The sequence below is a fragment of the Puma concolor genome, chromosome C2 (genome assembly GCF_028749965.1).
Source record: "Puma concolor isolate L17-30 chromosome C2, mPumCon1.1.hap2, whole genome shotgun sequence".
In the NCBI taxonomy this organism is placed as follows: Eukaryota; Metazoa; Chordata; class Mammalia; order Carnivora; family Felidae; genus Puma; species Puma concolor.
Window position 1 is genome coordinate 100,649,079 of NC_141675.1, and position 19,147 is coordinate 100,668,225.

At 37.8% G+C, this 19,147-nt stretch overlaps 1 protein-coding gene and 1 long non-coding RNA gene across 3 annotated transcripts in view; one reads left to right on the top strand and one right to left on the bottom strand.

The window, feature by feature from the left end:
- Positions 1–19,147, top strand: part of CD200R1 (CD200 receptor 1) — a 150,341-nt gene that overhangs the window by 108,616 nt on the left and 22,578 nt on the right. The window contains exon 1 of one of the 2 annotated variants that reach the window (XM_086675434.1): positions 15,916–16,013. The exons of the other annotated variant lie outside the window; for it this stretch is intronic. Within the exon in view, the coding sequence (XP_086531560.1) occupies positions 15,968–16,013 (46 nt within the window). The 5' untranslated portion in view covers positions 15,916–15,967. Of the gene's footprint in view, positions 1–15,915; positions 16,014–19,147 lie in introns of those variants that run through there. 2 annotated transcript variants of the gene reach the window in all.
- The window catches only part of LOC147577452 (uncharacterized), a 71,069-nt gene that overhangs the window by 39,745 nt on the left and 12,177 nt on the right, over positions 1–19,147 (bottom strand). The window contains exon 2 of the long non-coding RNA XR_015240313.1: positions 3,398–3,576. This is a non-coding gene — a long non-coding RNA (uncharacterized LOC147577452). The remainder of the gene's footprint in view (positions 1–3,397; positions 3,577–19,147) is intronic.

The window sequence follows — 19,147 nt, forward strand, 5'->3', positions numbered from 1 at the left end:
TTAGACTGGCTTCTTTCACTTAGTAATATCCATTTAATTTCTTCTGTGTCTTTTCATGGCTTGGCAGCTCATTTCTTATTAGTGCTAAATAATATTCCACTGTCTAGATGGACTATAGTTAAACCATATGTTTTTTGTGTCTATATTTACAGACCAGTCACCACTAAACTTAAATAATGTGTATATCACCTTCTCTGTTTTTATTATCTTGGTCATTGTGGGATCCATTTGCCTTTTGAAAATTTGCAGGTATTGACTGTTTTTTTCTCCCTCACCTTTATTGGGCCAGAAGGAGTCAGAAAAGGGGAACTGACAGATGAAATTAATATGCTAACATCAACTTCCCATAATCAAGAAGCACATCCTAAATGTGTTAGATTTAGACTACTCCAAATGACAAGAGGGACTTGCTTGGTTACTTAGGCATGCAAGCACAGTGAATTATGCCACTTAGGACAGGATCTTGGGAGAGATTGTGTATGCTAAATTTCTATACCCGGAAAGAAGTACAATAATTTATTTTGTGTTACATGTGTAACATATATTAGGCTTCTGTTTCACAATTCCACTTCCTTTTTCAAAATCTGGAATTATCTTGTCTATGTGTATTAACCACAAGCATCATTCTTATTTCTGGTAGTTCAGTTCTGATTTACTATGGATTCTATAAAAAATGAACCACACTTGTCAATGGTATACTATTTTGTTTTCCCATTTTTACCTAAATACTGATGTTTCCTTCATTCACTCCAGCTTATTTTTATATTTTGCAGAAAATGCTAGTTAAAAAAAAAGAAGCAACTTTAGTTGTTGAGGAGGTAAGATAACATTAAAAAGAATATTTGCAAAAATTTAAGCTGTAAAGTCAAAATATAGCTATATTTTTAATTTGCCTCATATTAGTATTTTAATTAGAAAGTAAAAATTCTAATTTTATAATGCTAATATTCAGGTGTACTTATTTTGTTAATTATCGACCATGTACTCTTTATACATACCCTAAACCATATTTTCATTTTAAGAACTATATCTTACAAAACACAGAATGTTTGCCTCATTTAGACTATAATCTTTAGAGAAACTGAATTGGTCTTTCCTTCCTCATGAAACCATCTCTAATTCTTGACTTTCCTTTTTTAATACCATCATCATTTTCCTCTTATGTGGTCTTTATTTATATTTATAATTATTTATTTATTTCTTCTTATTTATTTCTTCTTTATTTATTTGTATGTTTATAATACTGTATTTATATTTATCCTGATTTTTCTGTGCTTATATTCCGCCCCCCCCCCCATCTTTTTAGATGTTAGGGAGCTTTAAAAGTTCCATTTTTATTGTACTAGAAATTATACACTACATTTCTATTCTTTTGAGATTTCACTCCAAAGTTTATGCTTTGGACCATCACCTGCAAAGAATGAAATTTGATCTTTATCTGACACCATATTAAAAAACTAACCCCAACTGTATCAAAGTCTTAAGTATGATTGCTAAAATGATCAAAATCTAAGAAGTGTAAGGTATTAACTCTATCTTTAGATTTGACAATGATTTTTAGATATGGCATCAAAAGTCCAAGGATCCGAAGAAAACATAGAGAAATTACAGTTTATTGAAATTAACAGTTCTTGTCTACAAAGTTTTGTGTATCAGAATACATATCAAGAATGAAAAACAGCCCATAGAATGTAAAAATTAATTGCAAATAATAAATCTGATAAGATTTAAGTATTCCAGAATATATAAAAAATTTTTTACTGCTCAAATCAAACAACCTAATTAAACGCTGGCTGAAGACCTTTAATAGGCTTTTTTCCAAGGAACATTTACAAATAGTCAGTGATAGTTGGCTAATAACACATGATAACATCGTCAGTGTTATTCATTACTAGGGAAAGGCAAATGAAAACTACAGTGAGATCACTTCACACCAAATAGGATGGCTAATCATTCTGAAAATAACAAGTGTAGGCAAGGATTGGAGGAATTGGAATTCTCATGTATTGTTAGTAGAAAAGTTCCATGGTGTTACTATGATGAACAACAATTTGGTGAGTGTGTAATAACTGAAACATAGAATTACACATGGTTTAGCAATTCCACTTGTAGGTACATAGCCAAGAGAGTTGAAAACAGGTGTTCAAACAAAAACTTGTATGCTAATGTTCATAGGAGCACCGTTCACAATAGTCAAAGTAGGAATCAATCCAAATCTCATCAGTTGTTGGATGTATACACAAAGGTGGTATATCCATAGAAGGGAATGTTATTAAGTTATGGAAAGAAAAGAAGTACTGATACATGCCACAACATGGATAAACCTTTAAAATACTATGCTACATGAAAGAAGCCAGACATAAAATACCAAATATCGTATGATGCCATTTATCTGAAATATCTAGAATAGGCAAATCCATTGAGACAGAAAGCAGATTAATGATTGCCAGGGTGTGTGGGGTGAATATTTATGACAGCAGAGTTTCTTTTTAGGATGATGAAAATCCTCTGGAACTTTGTAGTGGTGATGATTTCTTTAAATTGGGAATTACTAAATAGCACTGAATTGTACACTTTCAAATGGATAAAATGGTAAAATTTGAGTTATGCATAATTGCCACAATAAAAAAAAGTTTGTTTTAGTTACTTGTAACACCCAAGGGGAAATTATTTAGGCATAATTATGAAAGAGAGAATGGAATTTTCTTTTAATTTTTATTTTTTAAATTCAATTTTTATTTTGAGATGATTGCAGATTCACAAGTAGTTGTAAGAAATAATCTAGAGGAATCCTATGTGCCTTTAACCCAGTTTCCTCCAGTAGTAGCATTTTGCAAACTATAGTACAAAAACAGCTAGGATTTTGACATTGATCAAGATACAAAACAGTTCCATCACGTCATCTTCAAATAGGAACAGATTTCTTTTTCTTTTCTCATCTGTATGCCCTGTATTTAGTTTTACTGCTTTATTACACTAGCTAGAACTTTCAAAATTATATTGAATAAGAATTATAAGAGCAGGCATCCTAGCCTCATTCTCTCTTTTAGGTGGAAAACATTCAATTTTCCACAATTAATTAATATGTGAGCTGTAGGTTTTTATAGATGCTCTTCATCAAAATGGGGAAGTTTCCTTTATTCCTTTTTCTTTGAGAGGTTTTATCATCAATTTGTGTTATGGTAATAGATATGTTGAAGCCCTAATGCCCAGTGTGAGGGTATTAGGATGTAGGGCCTTTAATGAGGTCATCAGGGTGGGGCCCTAATCTAATGTAACTATTAGTTTTCAAGAAAGAAGAGACACCAGAGGTGTCTCTCATGAAGCACCTAGGCAGGAGAAAGCCATCTGAAAACAATACAAGAAAGAAGCTGTCTCTTAGAAAGAGAAAACTTACCAGAATCTTGCTGGTACCTTGATTTTAGACATCTATCTTCCAGAGCTGTGAGATAATAAATTTCTCTGAAGTCACTAAGTGTGTGATATTTCGCCACAGCATCCAGAGTGGACTTATACAACTGGTTGTTGAATTTTGTTAAGTGCTTTTTCTGTGATTGATAAATGCGCTTTAGTTACCTGTCACATGGAAGAGAAAAAAAAAAGAAACTTTAAGGAAACTTACAGAGAATGGAATTTTCTTTTTTCGTTTTTTGTTTTTGTTCTTGTTCTTGTTCTCCTTCCTCTTCCCCTTCTTCCCCTTCTCCTTATTTTCCTCTTCCTCCTCCTCCCCTCCCCCTTCTTTTCCTTCTTCCCTTTCTTCCCTTTTTCCTCTTCTTCTTCTTCTTGTTCCTATGTTGTTACCCAAATCATGCATTTAAATTCTACTGCAAAATTTGAGTAAACAATTCCAGAAGAATTCAAAGTTTATGTATATTTTGATGGCTGTATTATAAACTGTATCTCTACCATTTAAAATTGTATGTTGAAGAATAGTTCAGAATAATTTTTGACAATATTCTCACATTCTGTGAAAGGATTAAATATATTTGTTCTTTTAAGAAATAATGTTATCCAGGGGCGCCTGGGTGGCGCAGTCGGTTAAGCGTCCGACTTCAGCCAGGTCACGATCTCGCACTCCGTGAGTTCGAGCCCCGCGTCGGGCTCTGGGCTGATGGCTCAGAGCCTGGAGCCTGTTTCCGATTCTGTGTCTCCCTCTCTCTCTGCCCCTCCCCCGTTCATGCTCTGTCTCTCTCTGTCCCAAAAATAAATAAACGTTGAAAAAAAAAAATAATGTTATCCAGAAAAGTTTTGAGCATCATAAGGACCATAAAAACAAATAATGCTCTAGAATATCACATTCAATATCTTATTTGTCAGCCACAAGGGCTGGTGACTACTTGAAATGTGACCGATCTCAGTTGAGGTGTAAGATGCGACAAGCTGTCTTGGGAGATGTGCTAAGGACATGTGCAACTGGCCATCTGCAATGGTAGGAATGAAAAATGGCACTATTAGTTTGGAAGAGTATTAGTTTTCTAGGGCTGCCTCAATCAATTACCACAAACAAAGTGGCTGAAACATCAGAAATGATCATGTCATAGCTCTGAAGGCTAGAATTCCAAGATCACGGTGTCAGCAGGGTGGGTTTTTTCTAAGCGCTATTTGAGAGTTTTCCCAGTGCTGTTTTTGTTCATTTTTGAGGCCCTGGATAGAGGCAGTTAGTTCCCCTTGTTGAGCACTTAAGTCCACATCTCAACCACTTCCTTATGGTGGCTCCTACTCTGGGTCAACATGTACCTACCCTGATTGCCCCAGGACCCAACACCAGATAACTAGAGATAGCACTTGTGCCCTGGATCCCATGAAATCATTCAAATTAGCCAATGCATGGGAAATCAGGAAACCTAGTAAACTCTGCTCTACGTAAGCTTCTCCCTACAGTTCTCACTGTCACCCTGAACCTGGTTCATCCCTGCATGGCCAAGCATGGCAGGTGTCTTTCATTTGGAATTATCATAGACAGTTTGCCTTTCATCTATCTGAGTGTCATTGTGTTGTGTCCCATCATCAAAAAAAATCTTTGACCTTATAAAACATTGGCACTGTGGGCAAGATTGCATGGCCACAACTGCTTACTCTTGCATAACTTCTTAGGGGTCTGCTTTTGCCTTACTGATTTATTCCAAACCACCAGGAGAACAGCTTGGGAAGGAAGCTTGTTCCTTGGGAAGGAAGCTGTTGGTAAAGCTTGTGCTTTGCAGCTTGCTGCTGTGTCTGCTGGTGGTTTCCATGTGTCTCCTTAGCCAGATTTTCTTGGTGTTGGAAGATTAAGAAAAAACAAACAACAGTCCTAAATGGCTAGACTCCACTTCCTGGATACTGTCACCTAAGGGCAATGGGACCAATAGGAAACACAGGCCACACTTTCCAGGGTGCAGCCATAAATTGTGTTTTCAGTCTGCTATAGACTGCATATTTGTGTCTCCCTCACCCCGATTTTTGTATTGAAACCTATTTTTCTGATGTGATGGCATTTGGAGGCAGGGACTTTGGGAGCTAATTAGGTCATAAGGACATAGCCTTCATGAGTGGGATGAGTGCCCATAGAGACCGCAGAGAGCTAGCTCATCCTTTATACCATGTGAGGACACAGTGAAAAATTGGTCTATGAACTAGAAATCAGCATCTCAGCAGATACCAGATTTGCTGGTGCCTTGTGCTTGAACCTCCCAGCCCCCAGAACTGTAAGAAATAAATTTCTGCTGTTTATAAGTCACCTCGTCTGCAGTGTTTTGTTGTAGTAGCCTGAAAAGACTAAAATAGTAGGCATACACACTCTGTCTGACACAATAAGTAATCAACTAAAATTAAATTAATAAATACATAAATATACACATTATTTCATAAAACTGATAAAATCAGAACCCTGAGCTTCAGGTAAAATAGTTAATATGGCCCAGTGTAAGTTAAAACAGGTCCCTTAATGATTGAAACATTCTATAGGACCTAATCAATAAAAAGGTCATTATTCCCACTGACTCCCTGTTTGATAGCTCAGTTTGGCCTGTTCTTAAATCCACAAAGAATGAATGGTGCCTCATGCTAGATTATTCCAATCTTGATGACATTGCTGCCCCCCTTACAGCTCAATATCAAACATTATTAAAAATAGTAACATCATCTAATATGTTTTATTCAGTGTTTATTTCAACAGCTTCTCAGTTTGTTGTCAGCTCCAAAGGAACACAATATACCTTTACTGGACTGCCCATGGAGTACCTCAGCAGCTCTGCCATTACACACAGGTTTTGCAGGCAGGACTCTTTAAATAATTTATTTACTTAAATTCAAGTTAGTTAACATATGGTGTAGTATCGGTTTCAGGAGTAGAACTGAGTGATTCATCACTTACATATAACACCCAATGGTCATCTCAACAAGTGCCCTTAATGCCCATCATCCATTTAGCCCGCATCTCCTACCCCTCTGATTACCCTCAGTTTGTTTTCTGTATTTAAGAGTCTCTTACAGTTTACCTCCCTCTCCTTTTTCCTTCTCTTCCCCTATGTTCATTTGTTTTGTTTCTTAAGTCCATATATGAGTGAAATCATATGATATTTGTCTTTCTCTGACTGACTTAGTACAGCCAGTCTGGAAAACAGGGTGGAGGTTCCTCAAGAAATTAAAAATAGAGCTATTCTACGACCCAGCAATTGCACTACTAGGTACTTATTCAGGCAGAATTTTAACTGTATCCACCTTTCTTCATGAACACAAGTACATTACATTAATAACATTCTCATCCAAGGAGTTTTGTTTAACATAATCAGTAAGGACATATAAATCCAATGTCTTTTAATACCTTTTGGGTTCTGGAGGCAAGACATTCCTCATTTACTAATTTCACTTAATCTCCCTGAAGCTGCTACCTATAAATGAGGTCATGTTAAGTGACATCCAGCCCCAACAAAAGGTTCAACCATACATCTGAATTAAAATCAAAAGGCCCTCCCAAGAGTAGTCTCAGAGACTCATACACTGTACGGTCTTTAGCTGCCTCTTTTCATACCTCCTGGAATCTTTGGACTGTGGCCATAAATAGCCCACAAGTTTCTGACACAAAAACCTGCCCCTCCCCATTTGTTTAGTTCATAATCCTAATATACAATCTGTTCTCTGGCAAAATGTTCATCCTTACACTCCCATGTCTAAGGAAAATCTGGGAGAGGTTATTACCATCTCTGTCATTCTAAAAAGTTAATGGATGTTGTTTCTTTCCCCAGGAAACAACTGCCTTATACGGGTCCATTCCTACCACCCCCGCACCCCCTCCCCCCCCCCAGCTGTGGGGGGAGAGGCAGCCACTCCCTGGTGCCTTCTCCTGCTTCCCACCTCTAGTTTGTCATCATAGCCTCCCACCTTGCATCTCCTCTTGGTTACAACTTGCCCTTCCTCTTGGTTACAAATGTCACTAATCATTATATGCTCCTTACAGAACTATATATAGTTCATATCCTCCAGCAACGTATCTGCTGGACTTGCCACCTTGAACCAAGTAACTCACCAAAATATTATCATCGTAAAATGTATAACTCAGGGAGCAAGGGCCAAGATGGCGGAACAGCATGGAAGTTTTTTTTTTTTTTTTTTTTTTTTTTGCGTCTCTCGTTGCTGAAATGCAGCCAGAGCAACACTAAACCCTCTTGCACACCTAGAAAACTGCTCTGAATTAATACAACAACCTGCACAACCTGAACCATAGAACTTGGCAGATACACAGTGCAGAGAGGTGAAGTTGGGGAGAGAGAAGCCACAGAGGGCAGGGAGCTGTTTTTGCTTGAGGAGAGAGGACGGAGACAGGGGGAGAGTATGGGAAAAGCACCCCCCCCATAATCAGCTGGAGAGAAAGTAGAAACAGCCACAGGGACTAAACAAAAAAAGGGAGAAAGGAGAAAAAAGAGGTTTTAAATTCCATCAAGACTCATAAACAGGGGGAGCACAGAGTCTGAGGCTCTGCAGCTTGATACCTGGCGGTGTTCTGGTGGGAAGGATGAATTCCCAGGAGCAGAGAGTGAGGTCCAAGGGGTCCATGGCCACACAGGGAATGGTGGTTCCACTGCGAGGAGGACATTTAGTAGAGGCTGTGTGGCCACCCCAGGGGCAAAGGTTCCAATGGACCTCAGAGAACAACCACATTCTCTGGCATTGGAACAAGGATGTTAAGGGTGAAGCCTGGTGCTGGATGTGTGTTGTGATTTTCCATAAACCCTGAAACACTGCTTTTACAAGATTGTGTGAACTTTTTCTGGGGTAGGCTGGCACCCAGCCGCAGTCTCTTCACACAAGCAGCAGCACAGTCTCATGAACGTTCCTGGGGATGGGCCATACTGGCCATTGCTCAGTGAGACCATCCCCCAGAGAATCTGAGCAGGTCAAAGCCACAGTTCCTCAGAAGTGGGGTGGGGGGGTGGTGGAGGGAGGGGCCAACATGGTGGAGAAGTAGGGAGATCTGAAGTTCCCTCCTCTCTCAAACAAAGCCATCTTGAGGCCAAAGGACTTTGAACCCCAAGACTCCTGAAGGAAAAGAGGCAGAGTGGCTTCCAGGGACCCATTGGGACAACCTGATGAGCCATAGGTGGGGTGGCTTCAGGGAACAGATCAAGGGCCCACAGTGGAGGTGGGACATGCCTATACCAAACCACGCCCCTCTGCACCTTGTAACTGTGTATCTATGGGAGCGGGATTGACACTGATGAACCAGACAGCTCTCCTCCAGACCAAGGCTGTTGCATTGCCTGGTTTAATTCTCAGACAATTCTTATTGTCTGAGAGTTTGTTTGCTTGTGTGTTTTTGTTTTCTGTTTATTTTTTGTTTGTATGTTTGTTTTCCTTTCCAGGACTACTTCAAGGAACATATCAAAGCACACCTGGTGGAGGGTCCAAAACATCACTACGAGTAGGGAGATAAAGTGACCAAAGTCACAACAACAGAGAGCAAGTAACACTCTCCAAAAAACACCTCCTGAAGGGCCAGGCCCTAGACAGTATATGACCCCTTTTCAATATAGTAGTGCTCTCAGGAGCAGGGCACACAACGAGCTATTAAAATTATAAGGGACAGAAAACTAGCAAAATGATTAAATGGAAGAATTCTCCTCAAAGAAATTCCAGGAAGAAATGACAGCTAAATAATTGCTCAAAACAGATATAAACAATATAACTGAACAAGAATTTAGAATAATAGTCATAAGATTAATTGTTGGGCTTGAAAAAAGCAAAGGAGACAGCAGAGAATCTATTGTTGCAGTGATCAAGGAACTAAAAAATAGTCATGATGAATTAAAAATGTTGTAAATCGGGGCGCCTGGGTGGTGCAGTCGGTTAAGCATCCGACTTCAGCCAGGTCACGATCTCGCGGTCCGTGAGTTCGAGCCCCGCATCGGGCTCTGGGCTGATGGCTCAGAGCCTGGAGCCTGTTTCCGATTCTGTGTCCCCCTCTCTCTCTGCCCCTCGCCCGTTCATGCTCTGTCTCTCTCTGTCCCAAAAATAAATAAATGTTGAAAAAAAAATAAAAAAAAAATAAAAATGTTGTAAATGAGGTGCAAAATAAACTGCAGGCAGTGACAGCAAGAATTGAAGAGGCAGAAAGAGGAATAGGTGAAATAGAAGACAAAATTATGGAAAAAGAAGAAGTTAAGAAAAAGAGAGATAAAAAAAAATCTGGGTCATGAAGGGAGAATTAGAGACCTAAGTGATTCAATGGAATGGAATAATATCCATATCATAGGAGTTCCAGAAGAAGAAGAGACAGAGAAAGGGGCCAAAGCTGTACTTGAACAAATCAGAGCTGAGAGCTTCCCTGATCTGGGGAAGGAAACAGACATTGAAATCCAGGAGGCACAGAGAACTCCCTTCAGAGATAACTTGAATCCATCTTCTACATGACATACCACAGCAAAACTGACAAAATACAAAGGTAAAGAGAGAATTCTGAACGCAGCTAGGTATAAATGGGACTTAACCTACATGGGTAGACACATAAGGGTATTAGCAGACCTATCTACTGAAACTTGGCAGGCCAGAAAGGAGTGGCATGAAATTTCAATGTGATGAACAGAAAAAATATGCAGCCGAGAATCCTTTATCCAGCAAACTTGTCATTCAGAATAGAAGGAGAGATAAAGGTTTTCCCAAACAAAAACTGAAGGAATTCACCACCACTAAACCAGCCCTATAAGAGATCCTAAGGGGGACTCTGTGAGTGAAATGTTGCAAGAACCACAAAATACCAGAGACATCACTACAAGCATGACACCTACAGATAACATAATGACTCTAAACCCATATCTTTCAATACTAACACTGAATGTAAATGGACTAAATGCTCCAATCAAAAGACGTAGGATATCACAATGGATAAAAAAAAATAAGACCCATCTATTTGCTGTCTACAAGAGACTCATTTTAGACCTGAGGACACCTTCAGATTGAAAGTGAGGGGATGGAGAACTATCTATCATGCTACTGGCAGTCAAAAGAAAGCTGGAGTAGCCATGCTTATATCAGACAAACTAGATTTTAAACTAAAGTCTGTAGCAAGAAATGACGAAGGACATTATAGCATAATTATGGGGTCTATCCATCAAGAAGATCTAACAATTATAAATGTTCATGTCTACGCACCAAATTCAGAAGCACCAAAATATATAAAACAATTAATCACAAACAAAGGAATCTTATTGGTAAGAATGTGGTAATTGCAGGGGACTTTAATACTCCACTTACAACAATGGATAGATCATCTAGACAACAAATCAATAAAGAAACAATGGCCCTGAATGATACACTGGACCAGATGGACTTGACAGATATATTTAGAACTTTTCATTCTAAAGCAGCAGAATATACATTCTTTTCAAGTGCACATGGAACATTCTCCACGATAGATTACATACTGGGTCACAAAACAGCCCTCAATAAATATGAAAGAATTGAGATCATACCATTCACACTTTCAGATTACAATGCTACAAAACTTGAATTCAACCACAGGAAAAAGTTTGGAAAACCTCCAAATGCATGGTTAAAGAACATCTTACTAAAGAACTAATGTGTCAACCAGGCAATTAAAGAAGAAATTAAAAAATATATGGAAACAAATGAAAATGAAACAAAACAATCCAAAACCTTTGGGATGCAATGAAGGCAGTCCTAAGAGGAAACTTGCAATCCAGGTCTATCTCAAGAAAGGAGAAAATCCCAAATCCAAAACCTAACAGCACACCTAAAGGAACTAGTTCCTAAAGGAACTAGAAGCAGAACAACAAAGAAACCCCAAAGCCAGCAGAAGAAGAGAAATAAATAAAGATTAGAGCAGAAATAAACAATATAGAATTTAAAAAAAAAAACAGTAGAACAGATCAATGAAAAGAAAAGTTGGTTTTTTTGAAAAAAAAATTGATAACCCTCTAGCCAGACTTCTCACAAAGAGAAGAGAGAGGACCCAAATAGATAAAATCATGAATGAAAATGTATTTATCACAACCAATCCCTCAGAAATACAAGCAATTATCAGAGAATACTATGAAAAAATATATGCTAACAAACTGGATAACCTGGAAGAAATGGAAAAATTCCTAGACACCCACACACTACCAAAACTCAAATGGGAAGAAATGGAAAATTTGAACAGAGCCATAACTAGTGAAGAAATTGAATCAGTTATCAAAAATCTCCCAACAAATAAGAGTCCTGGGACAGATGGCTTCCCTGGGGAAATCTACCAGACATTTAAAGCAGAAGTAATACCTATCTTTCTCAAGCTATTCCAAAAAATAGAAATGGAAGGAAAATGAAGCCAGCATTACCTTGATTCCAAAACCAGACAGAGACCCCACTAAAAGAGAATTACAGGCCAATATCCCTGATGGACCTGGATGTAAAAATTCTCAACAAGATACTAGCAAATCGAATTCAACAGCATATAAAAAGAATTATTCACCATGATCAAGTGGGATTCATTCCTGGGCTGCAGGGCTTGTTCAATATTCACAAAAAATCAATGTAATACATCACATTAATAAAAGAAAGGAAGAACCATATGATTCTCTTAATAGATGCAGAAAAAACATTTGACAAAATACAGCATCCTTTCTTAATAAAAACTCTCAAAAAATCGGGATAGAAGGAACATACCTTAACATCATAAAAGCCATATATGAAAAGCCCACAGCTAATATCATCCTCAGTGGGGAAAACTGAGAGCTTTCCCCTTGAGATCAGGAACATGATAGGGATGTCCACTCTCACCACTATTGTTTAACATAGTGTTGGAAGTCCTAACATTAGCAATCAGAAAACAAAATGAAATAAAAGGCATCAAAATCGGCAAGGAAAAAGTCAAACTTTCACTTTTTGCAGACGACATGATACTCTACATGAAAAACCCAAAAGACTTCATCAAAAGACTGCTAGAACTGGGTACAAAATCAGTGTACACACATCTGTTGCTTTTTTATACACCAATAATGAAGCAACAGAAAGATAATTAAAGAAACTGATCCCATTTACAATTGCACCAAGGCATACAATACCTAGGAATAAACCTAACAAAAGATGTAAAGATCTGTATGTTGAAAATTATAGAAAGCTTATGAAGGAAAATGAAGAAGACACACAAAAAAATGGAGAAACATTCCATGCTCATGGATTGGAAGAATAAATATTGTTAAAATATCAATATTACCCAAAGCAATCTACACATTCAATGCAATTGAACAAACAATCCTAAAATTTGTATGGAACCACAAAAGACCCTGAATAGCCAAAGTAATATTGAAGAAGAAAACCAAAGCAGGAGGCATCACAATCCCAGACTTTAGCCTGTACCCCAAAGCTGTAATCATCAAGACAGTATGGTACTGGCACAAAACAGACACAAAGACCAATCGAATACAATAGAGAACCCAGAATTGGACCCACAAATGTATGGCCAACTAATCTTTGACAAAGCAGGAAAGAGCATCCAATGGAAAAAAGACAGTCTCTTTAGCAAAGCTGCTAGGAGAACTGGACAGCAACATGCAGAAGATTGAAACTGGACCACTTTCTTACACCATACACAAAAGTAAACTCAAAATGGATGAAAAACCTAAATGTGAGACAGGAAACCATAAAAACCTTAGAGGAGAAGGCAGGCAACAACGACTTTGACCTCAGCTGCTGCAATTTCTTGCTCAATACATCTACAAAGGCAAGGGAACTAAAAGCAAAAATAAACAATTGGGACCTCATCAAGATTAAAAGCTTCTACCCTGCAAAGGAAACAATCAACAAAACTAAAAGGCAACTGATGAAATGGGAAAAGATATTTGCAAATGACATATCAGATAAAGGGTTAGTATCCAAAATCTATAAAGAATTTACCAAACTCAACACCCGAAAAACAAATAATCCAGTGAAGAAATGGGCAGAAGACATGAATACATACTTTTCAAAGAAGACATCCAGATGGCCAACAGACACATGAAAAGATGCTCAACGTCACTCATCAGGGAAATACAAATCAAAACCCACACTGAGATACCACCTCACATCAATAGGAGTGGCTAAAATTAGTAACTGAGTTAGAGTGGCTACAACGAACAAATCAAGAAATTACAGATGCTGGCAAGGATGTGAAGAAACGGGAACACTCTTGCACTGTTGGTGGGAATGAAAACCGGTGCAGTCCCTCTAGAAAACAGTGAGCAGGTTCCTCAAACAATTAAAAATAGAACTACCCTGCGACCCAGCAATAGTACTACTAGGAATGTATCTAAGGGATACAGGAGTGCTAATGCATAGGGGCACATTGTACCCCAATGTTTATAGCAGCACTTTCAACAATAGCCAAATTATAGAAAAAGCCTAAATATCATCAACCGATAAATGGATAAAGAGGATGTCATTTATATATACAATGGAATACTACTTGGCAATGAGAAGGAATGAAATCATGCCATTTGCAGCAACGTGGGTGGAACTGGAAGGTATTATGCTGCGTGAAATAAGTCAGTCAGGGAAGGACAGATATCATATGTTTTCACTCATATGTGGATCTTAAGAAACTTAGAAGACCATGGGGGAGGAGAAGGGGAAAAAATAGTTACAAACTGAGAGGGAGGGAGGCAAACCACAAGAGACTCTTAAATACAGAGAACAAATTGAGGGTGGATGGGGGGAGGGGTGGGGGAGAGAGAAAATGGGTGATGGTCATTGAGGAGGACACTTGTTGGGATGAGCACTGGGTGTTTTTGTAAGCCAATTCGACAGTAAATTATATTATGAATGAATTAATGAATGAACATGTACAACTCATGATTTTAACATAATTTACAACTCAACCAGGGTATTGTTAGGGATCCTGAAAATTCCAGATCTGTTATCAAGGCTAATGCCATATAATGGTGACCTTGGCTATGGACTGGCCTACAAGGACTATACTTGTTTTCCTCTCCTAATAGAATGGTTTGTATTCTGTTTAGGGCAACTTATGTATTCAAATACCCCAACTGAACAAACTGAAAACTGATGTGAAGATCAATGAGTCAATTTTATTATAGTTCTTAATTTTCAAAAAATGCTGTCCTGGTCCATTTTTGAGGTTTTGTCTAGAGGATGGTCAGTTCCCCTCCTGAGCACCTGATTAAATCCATACCCCACTACTTTTCTTATCCAGGCTTTCACATTCCAGGCCCCAGGGCCAAGTATCAGACAACTAGGAGCAGGCTCATAGACAACTATGCCCATGAGCCTGGGAAATTATTCAAGTTAGCCTGTCTTGGAGCCCTTCAAACCTAACCTGATCTCATCTGCCATATATCCACTTCATTCTATAATTTCAGCTTGGTTTTAGCCTGTGAGTTAGGGCAAGGCCTATGTGGCCCTCCATGGCAACTTTCTCATTTTTGGAAAGATAAGTAACAAACAGATATGCTTCTCATTTATTAAAATGTCTTTGTGTTGTGTCCTACCATCAAAAGAATCTTGAAACTATAAAGCAAGAAAAAATAATCTATTCCTTGCTTCTCTCCTAGCTTCTGGTGGTGTGCTGGAAATCTTGGGAGTTCATCGGCTTGTGGGGGGTGTGCCTTGATCTCTGCTTTTATCTCTACATGGCATTCTCCATGTGTGTGTATCTGTGTCCCATTTCCCTCTTTTTATATGACACCAGTTATTGGACTACAGCCCAACCTATTCCAGTGCGGTCTCATCATAGCTAAGTACATCTGCAATGACCCTGATCAAAATAAGGTCACATCTGAGGAACTGAGGGTTAGAATTTCAACATATGAATTTTGATAGAACACAATTCAACTCATAATAGAAAGTCTTTATTAAAGCCACACATTATGTCTATCCTATGGCCATCAATTTTAATATATACCCAAGATATTAAATGCCTAAGTAAACCAAAAGATATGTACAAAACACAAATGTTCATAGAAGCTTTATTTATGTTATTCCTGAAATGGAAAATCCAAGTACACAACAAAATGGATGAATAAATTATGGCATGATCAAACCAAAAAACCTCTTCACAGTGTTACAAAACTGAACTATGTAAAGAATTTCATTCATATGGAGTTCAAAAACTAGCAAAATGGGATAGAAGTCAGAGGAGTGTTTCTTTCTGGGGAAGGGATATCGACAGAGAAGGAGCAGAAATGAAACTTCTTGAAGAGTGGAAATGGTCTTACCTTGGTTTTGGAGGTGACTATCTGGGTGCATACACATGTAAAAATTCATGAAGCTATCCACTAAAGATTTGTGCATTTTACCCTGAGTAATTTATGTTTCCAAAAATGCTACTTTCTAAATGAATTGCTATATAATTTATTTCGTCACTTCAGTACTGTGGGAGAACCAATGAATTGTAGGTATTGGCTTTTTTTTTTTTTTGCTTTATCACTGAACAAAACTCAGCGACATTTCCCATCCGTGGCTAGTCCGTGGCTAACCGCTCCAAAGACATACTCTGGGGAGAATGTCAGCTTTGAGGATACTGATCTCCATCAATGTTATAGTGTCTGGTAAGTATGATTTTTCTGAAAAAAGTAAAGATATTTTCAGTGGTGACAAGGAGGCCCTTGATCCATTCATAAAATGTTTTATAATTTGTCCTAGCAGCAGTGATAAATTTGTTTATTTGCAAACCTTCTGATTTTCTTATGTCAATGGTGCACTGACTACTTGTCTGGCTGAGTCCAGGGTAATATGGGGGCCCTGGAATGGAGTGAAACTGAACTTGTGTGACAAGGAAAAAGGTAGTGTTTCCTCCAGTATTTTGGTTTATATTTTTCTTGTCTCTTGGAATTCTTATATCTTGGACCTTATGTGTATTCATGTGTGACTATTGTTTTTCCTTTGATATTTCTAATATTTTTTAGCTCACAGGCTAACAAAGAAACCCTAAATTTCTACTTGGGGTTTTTAAATTTTAAAATAGAGGCAAAAAGTATATGGGGAAAATTTGTTTCAGAAAACAAGGATCAGAGAACATAAGAATATAGTAATGATTATCTATTCAAAGTGTCTGATTTCAACCTCACACCAGAACAAATGGAATGTTATCCCAAAGTATGAACAGTAGAACGAATGAGTGGAGGAGCTAAAATTAGAGCAGACTTAGGCAGGTGGAAACAAAACCTTGAATCCATCCCGTCTTTCCTTATAATCATCCCAAAGAAATTCTAAAACATTCTGAGCAACACTGGCTTCCACATTTCCATATATGTCTGGTAAAGGGAGAGGCGAACCAGTTCTTAAGAGAAAGAAAGATGGGAAACGAGGGCCGTAAAAAGTTGAAAGAAATTGGGAAGAAGGTAGAAAAATTTGGGAAGAACTCAGAAGACAGTGAATAGCAGATTTGACTCATGAAAGCACTAGAGAAATATTTAGATGTGGCAGGAAACAGATGGCGACAAAAAGATGTAATTGAAAAGAGTGATTAAACCTGTTCATGTAATTGACTCCATTACATATTTGAAGGGGAAAAACCGTAAGATTGCAATATGTATTTGATAAAATTAAATATCCACTTAGTAGATAAAGATTTTGTTTTGTTTTGTTTTGCTTTTTGTGTTTTAAGACTTAATTTTTTTCAGTGCAGTTTTAAGTTTACAGCAAAATTGAGAGGAAGGGGCAGAGATTTCCCATATACCTCACCTCCTAATCCCACCTAGGCACAGCTTCTATTTCATTATCAACATCCCCTCCAGAGTGTTACATTTGTTAGAAGTGGTGAACCTACCCTGACACATAATCATCACCCCAAGGCCATAGTTTACATAGGGTTCATTCTCAGTCTTGTGCATTCTGTAAGTTTGAACAAAAGTACAATGGCATGTATCCATTACTATAGTATCATACAGAGTAGTTTCACTGCCCTAAAAGTCCTCTGTGTCCCCTGTATTTATCCTCCCTCCCCTCTAAACCATGGCAACTGCTCATCTTTTTAGAGTCTCCACAGTTTCTGCCTTTTTCTGAATATTTTATAGTTGGAACTATATGGTATGTAGCCTTTTCATAGGCTTTTTTTTCACTTAGCAATAGGTATTTCAGTTTCCTCTTTGTTTTTTCATGGCTCTATAGGTCATTCTTTTTAGCACTGAACAATATTCTGTTGTCTGCATGTATCCCCATTTATTCAGCCATTTACCTACTGAAGGGCATCTTGGTTGCTTCCAAGAGTTGGCAATTCTGAGTAAAGTTGTTATTTTCTGACTTTCATATTTCCTTCTCCCTGAAGAACTTTTAACATTTCTTACAAGGCAGTTCCCCTGAAAACATTTTCCCTCAATTTTTGTTTGTTTGAGAAAGTCTTTTATGTATCCTTCACTTGTGAAGGGTAACTTTGTAGGATACATAGTTCTAGGGTGGTGGGTTGTTATTCTATTAACATTTTAAATATTTTATTTCGTTCTTTTTTTCCCTTGTATGGCTTCTTAAGAGAAGTTGTATATAATTCTCATCTTTGTTTCTCTATACAGTGTTTTATTTCTCTGGCATTTTTCAGAACTTTTTATCTTTGATTTTTCTTTAGTTTTCATATGATATGCCAGGTCTAGGTTTTTTTCTTTGGCATTTTTTCTGCTTGGTGCTCTCTAAGTTTCCTAGATCTTTGGCTTGGTATGGAGTGAACTTGGGGAAATTCTCAGTCATTATTTCAAAAATTTCCTCTGTTCTTTTCTCTCATCCTCCTCTTCTGATTTTTCCATTACACGTGTTTTACACATTTTGGGAGTTGTCCCACAGTCCTTTGATAACCTGTTCTGTTTTTTTTTAAGTGTTTGTTTTCTTTGTTTTTCAGTTTTGGAGGTTTCTATTGATATATTCTCTAGCTTAGATAATCTTTCTTCAGCTATATCCAGCCTATTAATAAGGTCATCAAGGCCTTCCTCATTTCTGTTATAGTGTTTTTGATTTAATTTTGTCAATTTTGCCTCCTGTATTTTGAAGCTCTTACTAGGTATACAAGCATATCTTGTTTCATTGTGTGTCACTTTATTGTACTTTGCATATATTGTGGTTTCTACTAATTGAAGGTTTGTGGCAAGTGTGCATCGAGTAACTCTATCAGCACCATTTTTCCAATAGCATCTGCTCACTTTGCGTCTCTGTGTCACATTTTGGTAATTCTTGAAATATTTGAAGCTTTGTGATTACATTATATTTTTTGTGGTGATCTGTGATCAGTGATCTCTGATGTTACTACGCAATTGTTTTGCAGTGTCACTATGTCCACATGAGATGGTGAATGTAAGTGGAACGTGTGTGTGTGTGTGTGTGTGTGTGTGTGTGTGTGTGTGTGTTGGCTATTTCCCCATCTCCATCTCCCTCTCTCCAGACCTCCCTTTTCCCTGAGACACAACAATATTGAATTTAAGCCAATTAATCACCTCCCAATGGCTTCTAAGTACTCAAGTGAAAGGAGGAGTTGCATATTTCTCTCTTGAAATCAAAAGTTAGAAATGATTCATAAACTTAATGAGGAAGGCATGTTGAAAGCTGGGACAGGTCAAAAGCTAGGCCTCTTGTACCCCCAGTTAGCCAGGTTATGAATGTGAAGGAAAAGTTCCTGAAGGAAACGAAAGTGCTACTCTAGTGAACACACTAATGATAAGGAAGTGAAACAGCCTTATTGCTGATAAGGAGAAAGTTTCAG